This window comes from Astatotilapia calliptera, chromosome 4 (assembly GCF_964374335.1).
Source record: "Astatotilapia calliptera chromosome 4, fAstCal68.1, whole genome shotgun sequence".
Lineage (NCBI taxonomy): Eukaryota > Metazoa > Chordata > Actinopteri > Cichliformes > Cichlidae > Astatotilapia > Astatotilapia calliptera.
The window spans coordinates 31,046,557-31,066,072 of NC_137425.1; the positions used below are offsets into that span (position 1 = coordinate 31,046,557).

General features: G+C 39.0%; 2 protein-coding genes across 2 annotated transcripts; one reads left to right on the plus strand and one right to left on the minus strand.

Annotated features, from left to right (window-relative positions):
* Window positions 1–1,902: 1,902 nt before the first annotated feature.
* rpl23 (ribosomal protein L23) lies at window positions 1,903–6,622 on the plus strand. Its single transcript, XM_026166040.2, has 5 exons — window positions 1,903–2,137; window positions 3,122–3,205; window positions 5,404–5,532; window positions 5,953–6,066; window positions 6,495–6,622. Exons 1-5 carry the CDS (start codon window positions 2,125–2,127, stop codon window positions 6,575–6,577), a joined length of 423 nt encoding a protein of 140 aa, XP_026021825.1. The 5' UTR covers window positions 1,903–2,124; the 3' UTR covers window positions 6,578–6,622.
* Window positions 6,623–6,736: 114 nt separating this feature from the next.
* Window positions 6,737–18,966, minus strand: LOC113021385 (von Willebrand factor C domain-containing protein 2-like). The gene is made up of 3 exons (XM_026166029.2): window positions 18,493–18,966; window positions 16,789–16,918; window positions 6,737–10,705 (listed from the first exon to the last, which is right to left on the minus strand). Exons 1-3 carry the CDS (start codon window positions 18,868–18,870, stop codon window positions 10,464–10,466), a joined length of 750 nt encoding a protein of 249 aa, XP_026021814.1. The 5' UTR covers window positions 18,871–18,966; the 3' UTR covers window positions 6,737–10,463.
* Window positions 18,967–19,516: the final 550 nt, after the last annotated feature.

Consider the following 19,516-nt stretch of genomic DNA (forward strand, 5'->3'; position numbering starts at 1 on the left):
AATGAACAGAAGGGGAGAGAGGCAGCAACCCTAACCCTGAACTGGGGATCAAGACGTCACCAACACCGTGCATTATGGGACTATTGTTCACACAGGTCCAAATTGTATACATAGAATATTAAAGAGCAGCTATCCCCAAGGTCAAGGAAAGTCAGAAAGCCATCTTAAATCTGCACTCTAATCAAAAAACAAGAGAAAGTGATGCATTTACTTGGAAATGTTATTTTTTTAAAACTGTCATAAACAACACAGGCTTATAGTTGTAAATTGCTAATATAAATTGCTAATGTTTCCCATTCATATGCAAAATGTTAAGACAAGTGTGCAACACACCTGCAACTTGAATACCTTACTTTAGTGCAAGAGCTGTAAATTTAGGCGAGAATAAAGAGTAATATAACTAACTAACAACCTCTTATTACAAGTTTTAATTCACTTTTTATGTAAATAGATACATTTCTAAAAAAAAAAGTAACTTAACATGTTAATAATTTCAAACTGAATTTCCCTTGTTACTGCAGTTTACCTGCAGTACCTTTGCAGCCTGGTAATCACTATTGTAGAGGTTGCTTTTGGATTTGAAAGTAAAAACCCTTAAAACACTTAGAAACTCTTTATAATGGTGAGCTGTGTTGTAAAATGGCGTAAACATTAGATTACCTCTGTACAGAAGTCTCTATTCAAAGGCTCCAAGTCTCTGATCCTTGGGGTATAACCACAACAGGTTAACAGAAACTGATTTAAGCCAGTGATGGGGGGGATACGCCCAGCACTCACTACTAAATGCCCACAGTCTGCTAGATGATGGGGACAGACAAATAGTCACATAGCCCTGCTTAAAGAACTTTTTGAGTAGATTCACTCACTGATTTCCATCATTATACTCCTTTTGTACTGTCTAAGTGCTGGAAATCAGCCATGATAGCTTGTGTAATATTTGGTTATTTCTTGATGAATTCAGGTGGCTAAATCCGCAAAGAACAACAGCAGAGGCCAGATAATTACAATCTCTACTGGAGATCACTGAAAATATCACAACTTATTTCTAGGTATTTCTTTAACCGCTCTTAACACTCTGACTATGCTGGTTTTCTTGTTTAGGTTTGAAGTTAGGTGAAAAATCATATTGACCCAACGGCCTACAACTGCATCTACCCTGGGCTGGATTACCAGTCCAATCCAGACCACTGATGATTCTTCATATTATCTCAACAAGCTTCTGCTGCCCCCAAGAGGCCAGAAGAAAGAAAAAAGCAAAGATATACATGTAGCCTCATAAACCGTCAGTTTTAACAATTTGTGATATTCTATTTTTTTCTTTTTTTTTCTTTTTAGAAAGATGCGCATCTGAGTTTAAATGAATTTCTGTTGTCCCATCATGTCGATTACAATGTAATATCCTTTAGTTCTTTGCTTAATTATATTCATGAAATGTAATTAAAGTCTTAATGTAACAGACTGACGTTTTTAAACAGAGAACACGCACAGACGAGGACGTTGTTGTGTCAGTGATCTGTTCTGATTCATTATGATTCAGTAACAAATGATGAATGATATAAAATGATAATTAATTTTAACCACAGGATTTTTCAAACAAAAAATGTATTCATAAAGCACAACAATAAGTACAACAGTGTCACCTCTTAGCAGTCCAAACAAATGATTGTACAACTACATTTCTATCCGAAACCGTTAAAACAATTTTTCAACCCTTTCCCAAGACCGAATTAAACGGGAACTACATATAACGGCCAGGTAAATTGTTTAGGTAAACAAGTAAATAATTTGATTCTAATAATAATAATAATAATAATAATAATAATAATAATAATAATAATAATAATAATAATAATAAAATTGGACTTACAAAAGAAGAAACACTGGGAAACTAAGGTAAACAGTGTTTTTAAAACACGCGAGACTAATAAGTATAACATCACTTTGTGATCCAGTTCGATTTTCTATCGTAGACGCAAAAAATAACGTAAACACCAAATGTGTTTGGTGAATTTTCCCGACTGTTCTTGAACGCAACGCGTCTCGTCACCCTGACCCGGAGGAACTTCTGTTCAGCTTTATTACCCACAATTCCTTTCTCCGCCTTCCTCTTTCCGTGCTGCAGCAATGTCTAAGAGAGGTATGAGAGTTGCTTTATAAAATCCACCTCCATCTGCTCTTTCTAAGACGAGCTACAGCGTATATAGTTGTTTATGTGTGATAGAGAAGCTAAATCAATGTTTTTGTGGGACTAGTTTTGAAATTATGACAAAAGTTAGCGATTTTATAAAGATCGCGGTTGAGATGGGAATTGAAGGAAGCCATGTTTTTCGTTCAGCGCCATGTATTACTGAAGCGAGAAATGCTAGAGGCGGAAAATGTGTACGAGCTAGTCGCATTTTCTTCCACACACTTTAGCCTTCTGTGTGGTGATAAGGTCTTTGTTTTTAAGTGAGTTATAACGATGCTTCCTGACCTGAAAGTGTGCCAATGAAGTGAATTTATTTGTGGTGATCAGGGCTAGCCGGGAAAGCTAAGCAGAGCCGGTGCACACCAAGCGTGAATTGTAGATAAATTGGAGCTGCCACATTTGAAACAAACTCTTATTGAGCAAAAGGGAAAATGCGTGAGGTTCAATGTAGTTTTAGCTCTTGGTTACTACGTGTCATTACTCTTAACCCAGTGAATGGAAAATAGGGTTTAAAGTGTTTACGTGTTTTGTAGCTTCGAAATTAAACAGAATTGTAAAAAGTTGTGTATTTGTAATATCCTTAAGGTTAGACGTTCCTTTAGATTTGGCTTCTCTGAATTTTAACCATCATTGTGTCCTGATCAAAGGTCATATTCATGCTGCGTTACAAGCTTCAGTAAAGCATGCTGTAGCTTGCTGCTTATGTATTACAGTGGGTGTGTAGATTTCTCAAATGTGACATTCGCTCCTAAAATGGACCTATGTGATGATTAAAGCGCTATCATAAGTCAGGGATTTCAGTGTCACTAAGTACACAAGGGCACTCATGGTAAATACTTACATTTGAAATATCTTTCCTCTGAGTTTGAATCACAAATGCCCAATTTGTCAGGTAGAAATGATTCTTACTCGAGCATGTTTCTTTTCCTGCAGGACGTGGTGGTTCCTCTGGAGCCAAGTTCCGCATCTCCCTGGGTCTCCCAGTAGGAGCAGTTATCAACTGCGCGGACAACACAGGTAGGTCTGTGGTAACTCGTTGCTGTGTCAGGTTGACTCCTGTTGACTTTTGCTTCTCTTGTTCACCTTTTCTATACAATACGGTCTTAAACTCTTAAGTGATTGAAGGGAATTTAAGATCCAGCCTAAAACTTACTGTTTTTGATGTTGAGCTGTTATCTTTTCACTAAGACTGACCACACCATTCTTCCCTGTATGTGAACTAGTTTATTTGGTGTGCTCCTTCTGATTTTGTTGTTGTAAATAGTTCAAACTAAAAGTATCACAAAAGGACAAAGTTGGTAAATCTCAGGGTTTGTTTGTTTTTTTCTTTCAAATTTTGAAAGTTATGTGAAACTGCTTAATTTTAACTTGGCTATAGAGAACCATGTGCTGCTCAATGATGAATGTACTGGAAACCTGGATTAATTTCTTACTGCTTGGAATGGCGATAAACCTCCCACTTCCTTGGTATTGCCCTGTGTAGAGAAGAAACCCCTTACTCGTTATTCCCTGTAACTTCATAGTGTTTTTTTTCCTAAAGCAGTTGTTTGCAGAGTAATGATCACAAAAGGCTAATAAAACACATTAGCAAATATAATTATTGTACTCTTTCTTATTGAAAGATATTGTTTTAATCCTTGTTGCTTATACCTGCTGATGTTTGCACTGAATAAGTCTGCTTTTGTTGTCCTGGAAGCAGCTTTATCATTAAATATAAGTGACGACTTGGAATACATGGTATCTACCATACTGACTAATGCATATAAATGGATTATTTGAGATTTTTTTATTTAACCTCTGTGTGAAAATTAACATGTAAAGCATCAGTGTGTCAGGTCTAAGGAGAGAGGTTTTCTGAAAACTAAGATCTCACCCAACATGGTTCTTTTGTTTCCACTTTTTCTAGACAGAATGCTTTTGACTGTTTGATTGTACTTGATTGTACCTGAAGGCTCACCTGACTTAAAATCTATACTCAAAAACATGTTGTTGAAGTTGAACTTGGATTAATATGTAGATTAATGGGCACGATTGGTAGCAGTGTCCAATTAATTTACCTTGGGGGGTAAAGTAATTAGACACTGAAGATATGTTGTTTTTTAGAACCAATTTAAAAAGTACTTGGCAGAAAAAGAAACTGTTTCAGAACTTTGAGTAACTGCATCTCACATTATGTGAACCTGTGCATAAACATAGCACTGTTGTTTAAAAGTGAAACTACAGTGACAGGTAGGGCTTTGCGATATGACCAAAATCTCGTATCCCAATATAAGACATCTATCGTCCCGATAACGATACAAATCACAAAATAGTAACATTTTCTGTGAATTCTGTGAATCTCGGGCAGCTTGACTTGTGTGAAGTGTTTCTAGCTGGGCGTCGTGTACCTGGAGTCGAGTGTTTTAACCGATGCATGAAACGATACATTTTTAGATATAAGTTGAAACGGCCGGCGTTTTCTTTGTATTTATTACACGGCGTGCTGCAGGGAAAAGCCTGTTCTAACGTTTGAGTCTAAGGTTTATTTTTTAGCACCTGGCGGCCCTTTTTTTGCTTCTCACCCGTAAATACTCTGCATACTCTTTCACGTGATTCAGTTTATTTTTGAAAAGTCTCAACAGGATCTTGACTTTTATTGTGAAAGATTTATGTAGAAAATAAACAAGCGGACACACGATAGTTTTACCGTCGTTGTTACTAACGACAACGCATAGAAACAGGCGCTTGTCTGTCCGTAGTGTGGTTATATTAAATATAAGAGAAAGAGAGAACTTTAAGACATTAATATAGCCACTACAGTGACATCAAAATAATGAAAAAATATTGCCGTAAACAGTTTATTTTGCGACACCACAAAACAAACTATAGTGTAAAATGAAACGATAGATGTTTTTATATCGTCATGCGATATATCGTTATATCGAACAGCCCTAGTGAAGCACTGGGAAAATGGCTACCAGTTGGTTCCTTCTGTCCGCCCCTTCCAAAAGCACTTGCTTTGTCTGCTCAGTGGCTCGGTGAGTTGTCGTAGAAGGGAATATTGATTTCATCACTGTGGGTGAGACGGCAGCGACCCCACTGTGGCTGACTGATCTCAATCAGGGATGAGACAAGCTGACAAAGTGAATTTATCATAAACCGGAATGGGAGTAGATCTTATTTTCTGCCACCCTGTCCTCTGTTCTCATTATGGTGTTTCTTACTGTGTTTTTCAGGTGCCAAGAACCTGTACATCATCTCTGTGAAAGGCATCAAGGGGCGTCTGAACCGTCTTCCTGCTGCTGGAGTTGGTGACATGGTCATGGCCACAGTCAAGAAAGGCAAGCCAGAGCTCAGGAAGAAGGGTAAGTGGGAAACTGGTCGTCATACAGTCTTCACCAGACATGTAGGTTCTGTTTGCAGCGTTGCACACACTTTCATAAACTAATTATTAAATGTCATTTAAGCTGCTTTCCTGCAGAAGCAGTCATTTCTCAATGATAGATAACTAAACAATAAGGAGCGGTGGATCCATTAACAGTGAAGCTGGTGACTGTATTCCTCTTTGCCTGTTTAGCTTTAGTTTAGTGAAATGTGTTTACAGGTTCTGGTTGGAGTAGCCTTCCAGCTGGAAGATCCCTAGAGCAGAGCAGGAACTACCGTCGCCATCTGCAGTCTTTAAATGTCTAAATATAAGTTGCCAGTTTCAGTTGCAGAAAGTTGTTCAAATATGGTTTTTAGTTTTTCATTTTAAGCTCAAATTAACCTTGTTCCCCTCTCCACAGTGCATCCTGCGGTGGTGATACGGCAGCGGAAGTCGTATAGACGAAAAGATGGCGTGTTTCTCTATTTTGAAGACAACGCGGGTGTCATAGTAAACAACAAAGGAGAAATGAAAGGTGGGTTTTTGAAACGTGGTGTGGCATTCATGCGCGCTGTACAGGGAGGTGATTGGTGTGTGGTCATGACAGGCGCATATTTGCCCTTCCAAAAGCACTTGCTTTGTCTGCTCAGTGGCTCGGTGAGTTGTCGTAGAAGGGAATATTGATTTCATCACTGTGGGTGAGACGGCAGCGACCCCACTGTGGCTGACTGATCTCAATCAGGGATGAGACAATTTATAAATACTCAGTACAACTTTTTCTTTTAATGTATTGGTTAATGTGATGTTTGACCCAAATGATGTGCTCCCAGTAATGAAAATAACACCACCTTATCAATTTGCCTAACTTTTATGCCTCTCCATTGTAAAATCAGTTTATTTTTTAAGCTTTTAAAATAACACAAGTATCGGGACTTATGTTCCTTCGTGTGTGTGTGTCTACAGGTTCTGCCATCACAGGCCCAGTGGCCAAAGAGTGTGCTGACCTGTGGCCCAGGATTGCCTCCAATGCTGGCAGCATAGCCTGAGCTGGACCCTGCACCTGTTTGTTTTCAATAAAAACTTGTTATTGAGATGTGTCTTGGTTGTTTCATTTACCTTTCGGTCCAAAATGTTAAGACTATTACAGAAAAGGCTCTTATTGTTGTGTTTTAATATTCATAAAGAGTCAAGTACATGCTCAGAACTTTTTTGGTAATATGAAGTTTATTTTTCTTTTATATTCAGTATGTACATGACTGAGAGCTGGTACCCCTTGCCGTTCCTCACATTAGATACACTAGGGCCAACAAAGATGTTGTTGTTAACAAAAATGTCAAGACTACAGCTGTAGGGAGAAGTCTAAACTTTGAACCTGACTGGAGAATTTAAATCAAAACAAACTAACTCGTGAGGGGTGAATTTTACAGCCGACATGAGGATGGGATAGAAGCCACACAAAATTAATAAAGAGGAATACACTTCAAAATGTGTTTTTACAGTGTCTAGCTGTCACCACCTAACCGTGAATGAAATCTTCCGCTAGTGGACTTCTTTATAGGAGTGTGGCATTAATAGAGTTTTGAATATACAGTGGAGGTGACCTGTGAATTGGCATGCATGTGTACACCATCCTTTTTCAGTTAGTGTATAAATGTGCTTTCCTGCTCGGCCATTTTCAGTTCTGTCTGCTGTACTTGGACATCCCTGGCACCTCACTGCTTGGCAGATGGAAGCCACACTACCATCTGCATATAGCATGTTTCCTCTGTCATAGATGCCTTCATCATGCCCATGTTCCAAAGTCAATCAGTCTGAGGTACAAAGAAAAGAAAAACATTGCATTTTCCCGCACTTCACTGTGACAGTATGTCTGCATACAGTTTCAGTTGTGAAAAAGTGGCGCTTAACAAAGGTACAGATAATACTGTGTATGTGTAGGTGAACGTTCAGCTGTGGTCATGTAGCCTGTGTACCTGCAGGTTTAGTAAAAGAACTTGGAAGTGTTAATGCAAGAGGTTAGTGACACAATGGACATAAAATGCCTGACAAATAAGCAGACAGTGCAAAGCTATCTAGCTGTAGAATGCACAGTTGTGGTCAGAAGTTTACATACTTGATATTTTGAGCCTTAACAATTTCTTTGAATTGTTCTTTTCCCCTGGTATAATAATTGCAGGGCATACATCTTTAATGTTTTAAAAAATATTTAGTACACAACTTTGAATTTATTTTGTTTTTAGAAAACAGAACTAGTGATAACCTCACATAATCCTCCTCACTAAAACACTGAGGGAGAGAAGCAAAGTGAGACCGGAATAAAGTCTTTCCTGGAGCGAGGTGACGGGAATACTTGTCAAATGAGCCACGAGATGGTTTCTCGTGGCTCATTTGTGGTCAAAATTATATATACAGGCTAAAATATATACACACATTCACTTTTGTCTTTCAACTTCAAGAGCTATTCTCATTATCGATCATAATTGACTTTCTCTTTACCAGCATAGAGGAAGTTATATGACAACAATCATTGAATTGACAAATATGCAGAACAACTGGAAAGTCTAAGAAAGGAGAATTACAGAGTTACACAACTTGGGAAGGTGTCTTGGAGCCATTTATAAACATCTGCAGATTCCAAGATCATCAGTTTGAACAATTTTGTGTAGGTACAAGTTGTTTGGATGTGTCATCACCGCCAAGTTGTAGAAGAAGACCCTGTCCTGCACTCAGGTGAAGAAATTGGTTAGGATATTCAAGAACAACCAAGGCTCAAGTCTGCCTGAGTCTTGGAAACTGCTATAATGTCAGTGTCACTGTACAGTAGGACAGGTTTTGGATCACTGTGGCGTTTGGAGGCTTTAAAACCTCTGCAAATATACCGACTATCGAGCATGGTGGTGGCAGTATGCTCTCAGGCTGTTTTGCTGGATACAACAGAATGTTCCAACAGGAGGGTAATGCTAAACATGGATCAAAACTGGTTTTGGACTGGATAAAGCAGACAAAGCTTCTAGAATGGCTTTGCTAATGGCTAATAACAACTAATAAACAACAGTTCAACATTACTTTAAGATATGAAAGTCATTCAGTTTGGGAAACCTGAAGTTTAAGAGATTCTTTCTGCTGCAAAGATGGGTTAGAGAAACCACAGCTCATCAAACAGCATTGCTCTAGAAATGCCCCTTTATGTCTAAATTAGTTTAAAATTGGGAAGTACAACTTTTTTTTGATCGTTATAAAGCCTTCAATTAAACCAATGAATCCAATTAAACTATCAGCTACTTCAAGTTTACCTGCTGGTTTATAAAATGGTTTTGATTGGATACTCATGTCTATTCTTGGTAATGGGCTTCTTAAGAGTTTTGTTCCCACATACTAGGGCAACACATAGGTTAGTACTGCTGCCACAGAGGTGTAGAAATAAGAAAAGTGTATTTTAATTTTTTTTTATCCAATCTCATGTAAAAGGAAATTTCAATGCTATTTTTTATTTTTCATAAACAACCAAATCTCATACTTAAAATGTGTGGCACAGTCGGTCTACTCTGGACTGGTTTAGGATGGTGTCATTCTAGTATTACTACTGTGTGTCAGAAATGCTGTGTCATCCATGGCAACTCAAGTTTTCTTCAAGATATTTTCAGTGTCTTTTCAAGTTTTGCTAGATGGACATTATTCTCCATTAACACAGCATACAGTCTGCTCTGAACTTCCTGGACAATCATCTATTTTTCAGGAGAATGGCCCATGCATCTGAGATGGCTTGAAATGAGTAGGAGCACAGAGTTTAAGAGAACACAGCCACCAAAAGCATTTGTGGGAACTACTTGAAGATATTTGTAAAATCTGTAGGTCTTCATGACTTCTTAATAGTGAAATTTAACAGTTTGATGTCTTCAGCAGTGTTCAACAATACAGTAAGACAAGAAAATCCATTAAATGAGCATGTGTTTACAGTAGAATTTCTTTGGCTGTGCGGTATCTCAAAAAAAATTCCTGGTCTTTACATCTGAAAAAAAAGCTTACATTTACTGTATTTGATCAAAAGGCTAGAGTGTCAATTCTTCAGTCATTTTGTATGACAGCAGTTCAGGTTTGAATAAAGTAATGGACTGAGTAAGATAGGATATTAACCACTTTCTTGGGCATTTGTTTCAAGCTGTCTCAGAGTTGTGTATTCTATTTTCTTGTTTGGGTTTCTACTGTCAATATAACTTCTTTCCCAATGGTCTTGCCAACCAGCTCCATTTCTACACTTGACACTAAACATCTCTTTGATTATTTTACAGTTTCACTTTTATTTCACCAACGCCAAACAGAAGCAGCTTAGTGGGGTTTTTTGTTTTTAAATATACAGTAGAGCTTACCCAATGCTGTAGTGGAAAAAGAGTTTAAATTTCCAGGGAGCCACCTTCACTACAAGTCAGAATTTTGGCCAAGCTATGTGAAGTTCCCATTGTGTGGACTTAAGATGTGCCATTTCCCAGAAAGAAATGGGAACCAATTTGTTTTATTTCCCAACAAGTTAACTTTAGATCTTGAATTCAGGTAGAAGAACCGACCCATATGGAAAAGAAATAGTGAAAACTTATATGATTTACTCATGAAAGTGGCCACTTTCTCATTACTTTCATACATTGTTTTAGTAAGTATCCAAAACATACAAGTTTCATTATATAATTTTTCAAGGGATCTTATATCTGTTTTCACTCTTATATGCTTTTCAAGACAGACACAAGACAGATACAAACTTTATAAGATTTATATATATCTTTTCCATATGGAGAAGCTGTTCTATTTGGATAATTAAGCTAGATTCTGAACAATACATTTTATGTGGTGCTCTAAAAGTTGAAGTTTAGCAGACTCATGAGTTTATTTGTACCTCAAGAGTGACTCTGCCTCTGATAAATTTATCTAACAAATTAAAATTCAAGGTATTACGTCCAGTCTGGGAATAAATGGCCTCCCTCCCTTCCCTTTGCTGTCCTTGTCGCTGGGGGCCTCAGTGCGGGTGCTCTGTGTTGGGCTGGGCTGTGGGCGCTGTTCACAGGTGGCATGGGGGTGGGTGTGCCATGTCCCATCCCGGTAGGTGCAGTAGCATACTGTTCGCTCGTCAATGTTCACACGCTCCCCTGCTGGGATCACCCTGTTCCCAGCAAAACAGTTGGGACCTATAATGACAGTTAACATTTTATTGTCGTTTCCGTCATCAAACAGTGAACGAGTTCATAGAAGAGCGTATCCTTCCTCTGTAGTCGAGGTTATCGCTTGTGAAACATGCCGGCTGTCTCTCTAATGGGACCGCACCTTTAGTCTCATTGTTTTCAAGTAGGGTTTACTTTTAAAAATAATCATAAACCTAAAGAATAAATAACTCCATTCTTGCATATTTTAAGTCTCAGATCTGTAATTACAGACAAATCTGGCTGTAGGTTATTATAGGGCTTTAACCCCAATTTGATATGGGGGTCCACTCCCAAGCTACAACCCACCAACCACCCACCTCAGCACTGTCAGTATTAGCTGTATGCTTGATGCTTTGTGAATTATTCAGTTAAAAAAATATTATCATGGCTTGCTAGTGTGCTCAAAACAAACAAGCACACAGTGAAATGTTTTTTTTCCATTGCAACACAGGTCTAAATATAGTTGTTTTTTTATTTTATTTTAATATTACCTGTTAAAATTATTGTTTTTCCTGTTTCGTTTAAATTATGTCAATTTTCTTGCATACAGCAGTTTTACTATTGATTTACTATTTTAGTTTAAGAAGTCTCTCTTCCCAAAAGATAAATGAATGCCCTCTAATATCTCTCAGGTCTATATCATATTAAAGCAACAACAAAATCGCAGTTACAAATTATGTGGGATAGTAATTACTGACTAAATAATGCAAACAGCCTGCCTTTGATTTGCATTCCTTATTCACAGATGGGGCTCCTTTATTTGGCGGCTACCTGAGAAACAATTACCAACCCCAACCAGCAGGAGCACAGGAAGTACAGTTCATCTAATGCCAGATCTGATGGCATCCAATAAAGCACAGCTGACATAAGGGAATTTGGCAGTAGTAAGGAAAAAAATAAATAAATTAAGCAAACAGTGACGCAACAAACTGAACCATCTGTCCCGCTGTCTGTGCAGAACTGAAGCAGTAAAAATAGAAGGTTCAACTTAACTGCAACTGCCTTTAGACACCAAGAGCAAGGCAACAGCAAAGCATGTTTATGTGCATGTTCCTGTTGGGTTTTTTTTTTTTTTACCTTTTAACTGCTTTCCATGTCCAATTTATTCTATAATTAAGGCAACATATAAAAGCAAAGCTAATATACCCACTGCTACAAAACAGCTCAAACTCTCCCACACACACACACACACACACACACACACACACACACACACACACACACACACACACTGATGCACCAGTGTTTCAAAGCCAGTAGCAATGAAAGTCTGAGTGACATAACGGGAATGACTGTATAAGCTGCAGGGTGTGTGATGTGACATAACCAGTGCAGCTTCTGAGAGCTCCAGGGTGAACATACTGACTGTCACAATGACCGCTCTTACTATAGTGCACACTGGGATCAACAGCTTAAATATGTGTGTGTGTGTGTGTGTGTGTGTGTGTGTGTGTGTGTGTGTGTGTGTGTGTGTGTGTGTGTGTGTGTGTGTGTGTGTGTGTGTGCGCGCATGAGGATAAAGTCAGCGAGATGGGATATAACAGCACAGAGGAGAGTGGATGTACACATAGATGAAACAAATGACAGCTGGGAATGGGGAAAACATTCAGACAGCAACATTTTAAACAGAACTGTTATGAAAAAATGTCCAAAAGCACTGATAAGCTGTATAAAAGCATGCACTGAGTTTGTAAGTAATTTAATGTCCATGTTTAATTAGAACTTCAATTCAATGTTATTTATATAGCGCCAAATCACAACAACAGTTGCCTCAAGGCGCTTTATATTGTAAGGTAGACCCTACAACAATAGATAAAGAGAAAAACCCAAGAAACTTGCAACTGTTCTTGCATTACCCAACCTCACCCCAACCCAGGGGATGATGATACCTCCACCCGACCTGATGTCCTGGGTCCCCCTTGCTGTAGCATTTATGTTGTACGTCATGAGTCTTGTCATAGTTGTGATAGCAGTTGCTTCTTCCAGATGTTGGACTACTGAGCTACTAGTTTTTTCGATGTTAGTCTAGTTGTTGGGTGTAAAAGAATCCATATTTCTCGTCATGTAACTCCTTCCGCTGCTATTGCAGCATAGTGTAGTAGCATGCCAACAGCTCCCTATTCTCATTCCTCGTCTTCTTATGCTTTATTGTTTCAGTAGCCCACTTCTCATCAATGTGCCCTAGTTCCTTAACATCTGATACAGACTTTGTTAATGCAGGCAACGTCCAGGTATGGATTTTGTGGGCTATGTGTCTCTTGCTCATATTTCTGATGCGCATATTCCCTCACAAAAAAAAATGTCCCTACTCGACCTGTAGACAGCCTTTATCCTAGTTTGGGTTCTCTATCCACTACCATGGGCCTGAGCGCTTGAGGGTCCTGCGCATAGTGGTTCCATTTACCATTTTTTTTAGCTACTGGGTAGAGCTACATCTATCACTACAGCCATCTTTCTCTGCTTGTCCACCACTACTATGTCAAGTGGGTTAGCCACCACTAGTTTGTCTGTCTATACAAAGGAGGGGGGAACAACTAAGCTGTAGTGCCTCTTCACCTCACTGTGCAATACCTTTTGTGCAATACTTTTGTAAATAGTCAACGGTGCAATAGACTCAATACTTGAAATGTGCAATTCACTTGTATTTTTATTTTTATTCCTATTTATTCTATTTATCCCCTTCGTATATTTTATTTATATTGTCTCTGTATTTATATATATATGTGTGTGTGTGTGTGTGTGTGTGTATTATATATATATATATAATATTCTGTAACTCTGTAACTTCTGTCGGTGCTGTGCTTTTTTGGAAATCGAATTTCCCACCTGAGGGATTAATAAAGTTCTATCTAATCTAATCTAATCTAATCTAATCTGCAAGTCTCACAGGATCTTAGCTCATGGTGTTCCATGCCCTTCCTGCTAGCATCTTGCACCCTGCGCTTATGTGCTGGATTGTCTCTAGATCTTTGCACAGCCTGCGCCTTGGAACTTGCCTTGTGTGATAGACCCCACCCTCTATGGCTTTGTCCAGCCACTGGTAAGGTTTCTTGATGCGAGTCACTTCTTCTGTAGTACGGTAATCCTACAAGTACTAGGGTACAAGATCAAGGATATATGTAGATATAGATCCTCGTGGACAAGAAGGCTGGAAGCCAAAATCAGGGTAGCACAGAAGGATTTTCATTTTTTTAACTGAGACATGATCCATGCCTACCTCTGAAGAAGCTAACGGCAGTCCACAGATGATAGGAAGCACAAAGGAGGTGGCTAACAGCAGGTACTCATCTAGACTGGCTAACAAAGGGTAGACAATCCTGATCATGAAGGATGCTCACAAGGGCACGCCATCATGAAATTACTGGCCAATTACCTGCCTCTCCCACACATGGCAGCTCCTGTCAACATTGTAGCTACCAAGCTGAGTAGGTGCATTAGTCAGTATGTAACCACAGTTCAGAAAGGCATTGGAAAAAACACCAGAGGGCCAAAGAACCAACTTCTTATTAATAGAGCAGTAGACCAGGACTCTAAGACCAGGCAGACAACCTGAGCAACCTGGATTGACTACACGAATGCCTGAAACGAGGTCATTTTGGACCATGCTTTGTGCACTGGTCATGTTGTCATGTTGGAACTATTCCTACATAGTCGGGAGCTTGAAACTGTCAAATACATCTTGGTATGATGAAGCATTAAAAGTTCCATTAAAAGTACTCTTAATCAAATCCCCAATAATAAGGCACCTGGCCCAGATGGAGTCCCTGCTGGGTCCTACAAACATTTTTGGCCAATCTTGTTCCCACTATTTATAAGAATGACAGATAAATTTATGATTACCTCTAGAATTCCTCCTACCACGAATACTGTTGTTAAAACCGAATAAAGATCTCACTCAGTCAACTAGTTATACACCACTTTCTCTGGTAAATAAAGACATTACAAATATAAGCAAGGTCCTAGCATCCTGCTTTGAGAAAGTAATTCCAGCACTTATCCATCCTGACCAGACAGGTTTCATCAAAGCCATTCATCTATAAACACTCATAAACTATTTAACTTAATGCTTTCACAGTATCAAAAAAGTAACACTCTAATTGTATCACTCGATACAGAAAAAGTATTTGACAAAGTCAACTGTAAATTCCTGTTTGCAATATTTGAGAAATTTGGATTTGGATCATTTCTCAATAGGATAAGAGCATTTTACACATTGGTTGACTCCCTCTGATCAGGTCTGGGGGCAGCCCAGAACTCCATGGTCCCAACTTCAAAATGCTTCCGCAAAGGAAGAGAAGTGGAGGGCAGGGGTTCGGGATGTAGATGGGGTCATCCAATAGCCGGACGTACCAATCATTCAAGACCCACCTTGCTTCTAGTCCCCCCAATACTTGTGTATTAATGTGAGCAGGTGGTCTGAGAATAATAATGACTTGAAAAGCGCCATAAAAAAAGGGGGGGGGGGGGAAGAAGGAAGATGGAAGGAGCGAAAGAAGAAGGGGCGTGGATGACTATGAGTTATTTCTTATTCTGAATTCATCAATTTGGATGAGTGAGTGAATAGTTTTACTGACTCCTCACTCCATTGAGGGTCATTGATGCTCAGACTGGGGATTGGGGCACACCCCGATTGTGTCATGGAGATCAGGCTCAAATTTTCAGATAATTTCCAGTCTGGAAAGTTTCCCATCCAGATGATGTGCAGTAATTGAGTTTTTTTTCTTTAAAATGAACAATAGAAAGTTCCTACCAGCTATTTGATACTATATAATACTGATATATGCTTTATGGGCAACAATATCTCAATAAATAATGCCATTTATTAAACCTGCTTGGCAGAATTTGGTACTTTTGAGTGTGTTAGGTCCTGGGGAATACCCAAATATATTACAACAGTACTAATCAAGGGAGAACATCATTACGAACAAAATGAATGACAAAGTCATAAAAATTTGGAATGATTAAAAAAAAACCCGCCTAAGATAAATGACAGCAAATATCTTTCTGGGGTCTGCATGCACCCAAGTCAGTAGGATGAGGGTTAAGAGAAGATCCTGTAACTGCAGTTTGAGGGAAAATCTAAAATTTAATAATTAATTTTACGAAATTTAAAAAGCATTAGCATTAAAAAAAAAAGTTAAGTTTGTTTATATATGCTGTCAATTTCAGTTCTTTTAAGGAAATGAGAATGAGCAAAAAAAACCACTGGTCAATCGGCTAAGAAAACTGCAATCTATAACTGAGAACACAGAGCATTACAAATGACTTTATACAACTCTTGCTATCGTCCATTCCTTAATAAAAATTTAAGCTTAGTTTTAATGATTACATTTACTACAGAGAGCAAAAGAAGCGATCTGAAAAGTTTTGGTAAGTACTAGGGGAGCACCAATCCAATATTTGGATCAGATATCGACCCGATCCTGGCTCAAAAAAGTAAATCAGCTGTTGGTGACAATGGGCCAATCCATGGGGCTGTCTATTTGCTGTCTATCTGGTTGGTATTGGGAGACCTAATGGAGAAAGCTTACAGCAAATTATCAGTTTTGGCATATCTGAAGATATTTCATAATCATTACACCAACACCCTTTGTATTTACAAAGGTTTTCGATTTAACTACAAACTGTGGACAAGCTCAGATTTGGAGTCACTTTTACTGTCATTATGTTTGGTAAGAGAGACATTATATAAGGTAGAAGGCCAAAGGCTGCTGATTTTGTGTAACACTCGATGGGAAGCTTAAATTGCACTTATGGTAACATAACATTATGAACACAATCTGCCCACTGAAACTAGAGTCTTTAAGAAAAACAACTGTGAAACTTGTGAATGCATTTTAATATACGATCACTTGCCAAACAGGAAGTCTTAGCGTGTTTTCTAAAGACTTTTTGAGTTACGAATAAATCCATATTTGTTTCTTTTTGTTTGCAAGAAGGGGATTTAAATTTTCATGATATTCTCCCAGTTTACACGATTATGCAACATAATGTATGCAAAGCTGATACTGAAGCAGATCTTTATGAGGCAAAGAGAAAGAAACACTTTGAACCTGAGTGACTCTCACCGGTCTTACATATGGGGCAGCAGTGGTTGGGTTCGTAGGTGGGGTTAACGCAGTGTGGGGCTGGGCACTCTGAAATGCTGCAGTACACCTCTCTGTTGGGCTCACAGCGACATCGCTCACACCTTGACAGCTGAAACACACAGGTAAGCGTGAACATCATTATTACATGTTAACATTTGGATAGTCTGCATGGTCTCAAAATAAAGATGCGTAACAATGGTAGGGTTAGAGTTGCTTTTTCTTTAACATTCTGGTGCCTTCAGAATGTTAAAAAAAGGCATCCTTTTTTTTAAAGTGCTAGTGCTCTGGGCAGCAAACCCATCCTGGACCCATCCTGCCCTCTATCAACAGTTTAATGCTTCTGTAATAGGGTGGTGTGTTAGTACGGGGGGATCATTTCTTTGCACACTTTGGATTTCCCAGTACCAGCCCAGTATTATTTAAATGCCAGCACCTATCTGAATATTGTTCCTGACCAATGTCCATCACCTTGAGACTACAGTCTACACATCTCCCTACACATCACATGTCACAAAGCTCACACCACTCAAATGGTTTCTTGAACATTAAAAAAGGTTCAGTGTACTCAAATGGCTTCCACATTCACCAGCGCTCTGTCCAATAAAGCACCTTTGTGATGTGGTGGAACAGGAGATAGGCATCATGGATGTGCAGCTTTTAAATGTTATCATGTCAGTCTAGACCAAAACCTCTGAGGAATGTCACCTTGTTGAGTCAATGTCAAAAGTAGTTAAGGCAGCTCTGAAGGCCAAAGGGGATCAAACCCAATATTAGCAAGTAGTAACAATTGAGTGTATATCTAAAACATATTTATGGACTTTATTGTAGGTTACTTCATTAGCTTATTCGTGTAAGCCTTCAAACAATCATAAATTGGGCCAAACAACCTGCAACAGCAGGAAGGGTTTGTATTTGGTTGTCGGAGGAGTTTACAGAAGTTCGAGATAATGAATCACTGCAACAAGGAAAATCTTTTTTCTAGACATTTACTCAATGACCTGAAAATTAAGAATTTAACATTTCACCTTTCATCCCAAAGTTATTCAAGCATGTTGCAAACTTGCTGTTTTTTGTTTTGTTTTTTCCCCCTCTGGTTTTAGATGAGTTGGTAATTTCATATTACATGATTATGTATTACCAATGAAAAATGTATCAGTGACATGATGACGTATAGTATTACTGCATGCATTAAGACTATTCTGGCAAAAACAGCTGTGTTCTGTAAAATAAGGCATATAAGGGCTGTGTATCTAAAGTTTGCACATTCTGAACTAGTTTGAATAAGTGTTGTGAAACAACAAAACAAAACCAAAAATCCCCCCCCCCCCCCCCCACTCCCCAAACCCTGTAAACCTTTATTTTTTTTCCCTGTAAACGTGTTGCTTATTTCTTTGGAACACTTTTAGAAAACATCACAGTGACACAGCGAGGATGCTATACAAAACATTCTATGCTTTACATGTGTCATGCAGCTGCAAGGAGAGGAGAAAATACACTATTTTACTGAGCGGCAAAAAAGGAAACAATAATTTATGAACTTTATTATAAGTAGGTGATGGAAAAACATCTGGATTGAGAGAGGATCCCTACTAGCATGGAACACATCAACAGGGTTGTAATATTATGAACTTGTGGCTGGGACATGGATTGGAGGAGTTATTCAGAAGTTTGGCTATTTCTCACCCTGAACTCCTCCAGCAGCCTGTATGTTTTGCCTCCGTAGACACAGACTCTGGCCATAGCCTCGCACACCGGGCAGCACGCTTTATACCTGATCCGCGTGCACCGGGGGTGGATGCGAGGACACTTGGGTCGGACGCATACTGGGCCGTCGATGGTGCATGTGCATGGACACGACGTAGGGCTCGGGTAGTAAACCTCTCCGATGCTGTACACGAAGCCGTGGTCGTCGATACACCACTTCCCCCTGTAGTCGCCGAACTCGTAGTCCAAGTCGGTTTTGGAGTATTCCGCAGCAACCGCCACGCGCGCCGGACCGTGCGGCAGCGGAAGGAGTAGCAGGATCAGCACGAGCAGGACTGAGAGATAGCGGTTTGCCATGGCGAGCAGGTTACCTGACACTAAACCGTGTGTGCGATTACTGAGGAGCTTCTCTAACCGAACTTCTCCTCCTACTATCAGGAGCGCCTGTGACGCCCATACATGCGCGTCACCCTGGAGCGTCACTGAAATTACCCGAGGACAGCAGGCGGCTCCCCGAGCCCTTAATTTCGGCCAAATCCGGAGGTAACGTTAGGATATTAAAGCGCAGGGAAGGGCAAATGTTTGATCATAGCTTAGTTTCATAATAACACATTTTTAGGGTCAAAATGTGGTAAGAAAAAAGGGAAAAAAGGAGGAAAGAGCAAAGCTGAACAAAAGTTATAGACGTGTGCAAGGTGTTATCTGGGAGAAAAGTCAAGGGGCAAGGTTGTTTAAATATTTTATGTTGTTTTTATTCATGTTTAAGTAATAATGAATGATTTTCAACTAAACAAAGTTGGAACCTAAACATATTACCACTATATTTACATAAAAATTGTATTCTCCTTTTCTTTAAATCCATTATTTATACAGCAGCCATAGTTTCATATTTGCTAATTTGCTCTTGTCACCAAATAAGATTAAATGTCATTTTAACTTCCTACGATTGCCTTTTACATTGCTCCAGAGGTTCCAACTTTAACATGTCAGACAAATAAATAAA

Bases quoted from the DNA above. Each gene is read 5' to 3' on its own strand.
- LOC113021385 (XM_026166029.2), bottom strand. From the start codon at position 18,870: ATGGCAAACCGCTATCTCTCAGTCCTGCTCGTGCTGATCCTGCTACTC. The intron at 16,919-18,492 runs GTGAGAAATAGC...TGTGTGTTTCAG, and splicing joins GGCTGCTGGAGGAGTTCAGG to CTGTCAAGGTGTGAGCGATG. The intron at 10,706-16,788 runs GTGAGAGTCACT...CTGTCATTATAG, and splicing joins CTGCCCCATATGTAAGACCG to GTCCCAACTGTTTTGCTGGG.
- rpl23 (XM_026166040.2), top strand. The intron at 5,533-5,952 runs GTAAGTGGGAAA...CCCTCTCCACAG, and splicing joins GCCAGAGCTCAGGAAGAAGG to TGCATCCTGCGGTGGTGATA. The intron at 6,067-6,494 runs GTGGGTTTTTGA...GTGTGTCTACAG, and splicing joins CAACAAAGGAGAAATGAAAG to GTTCTGCCATCACAGGCCCA.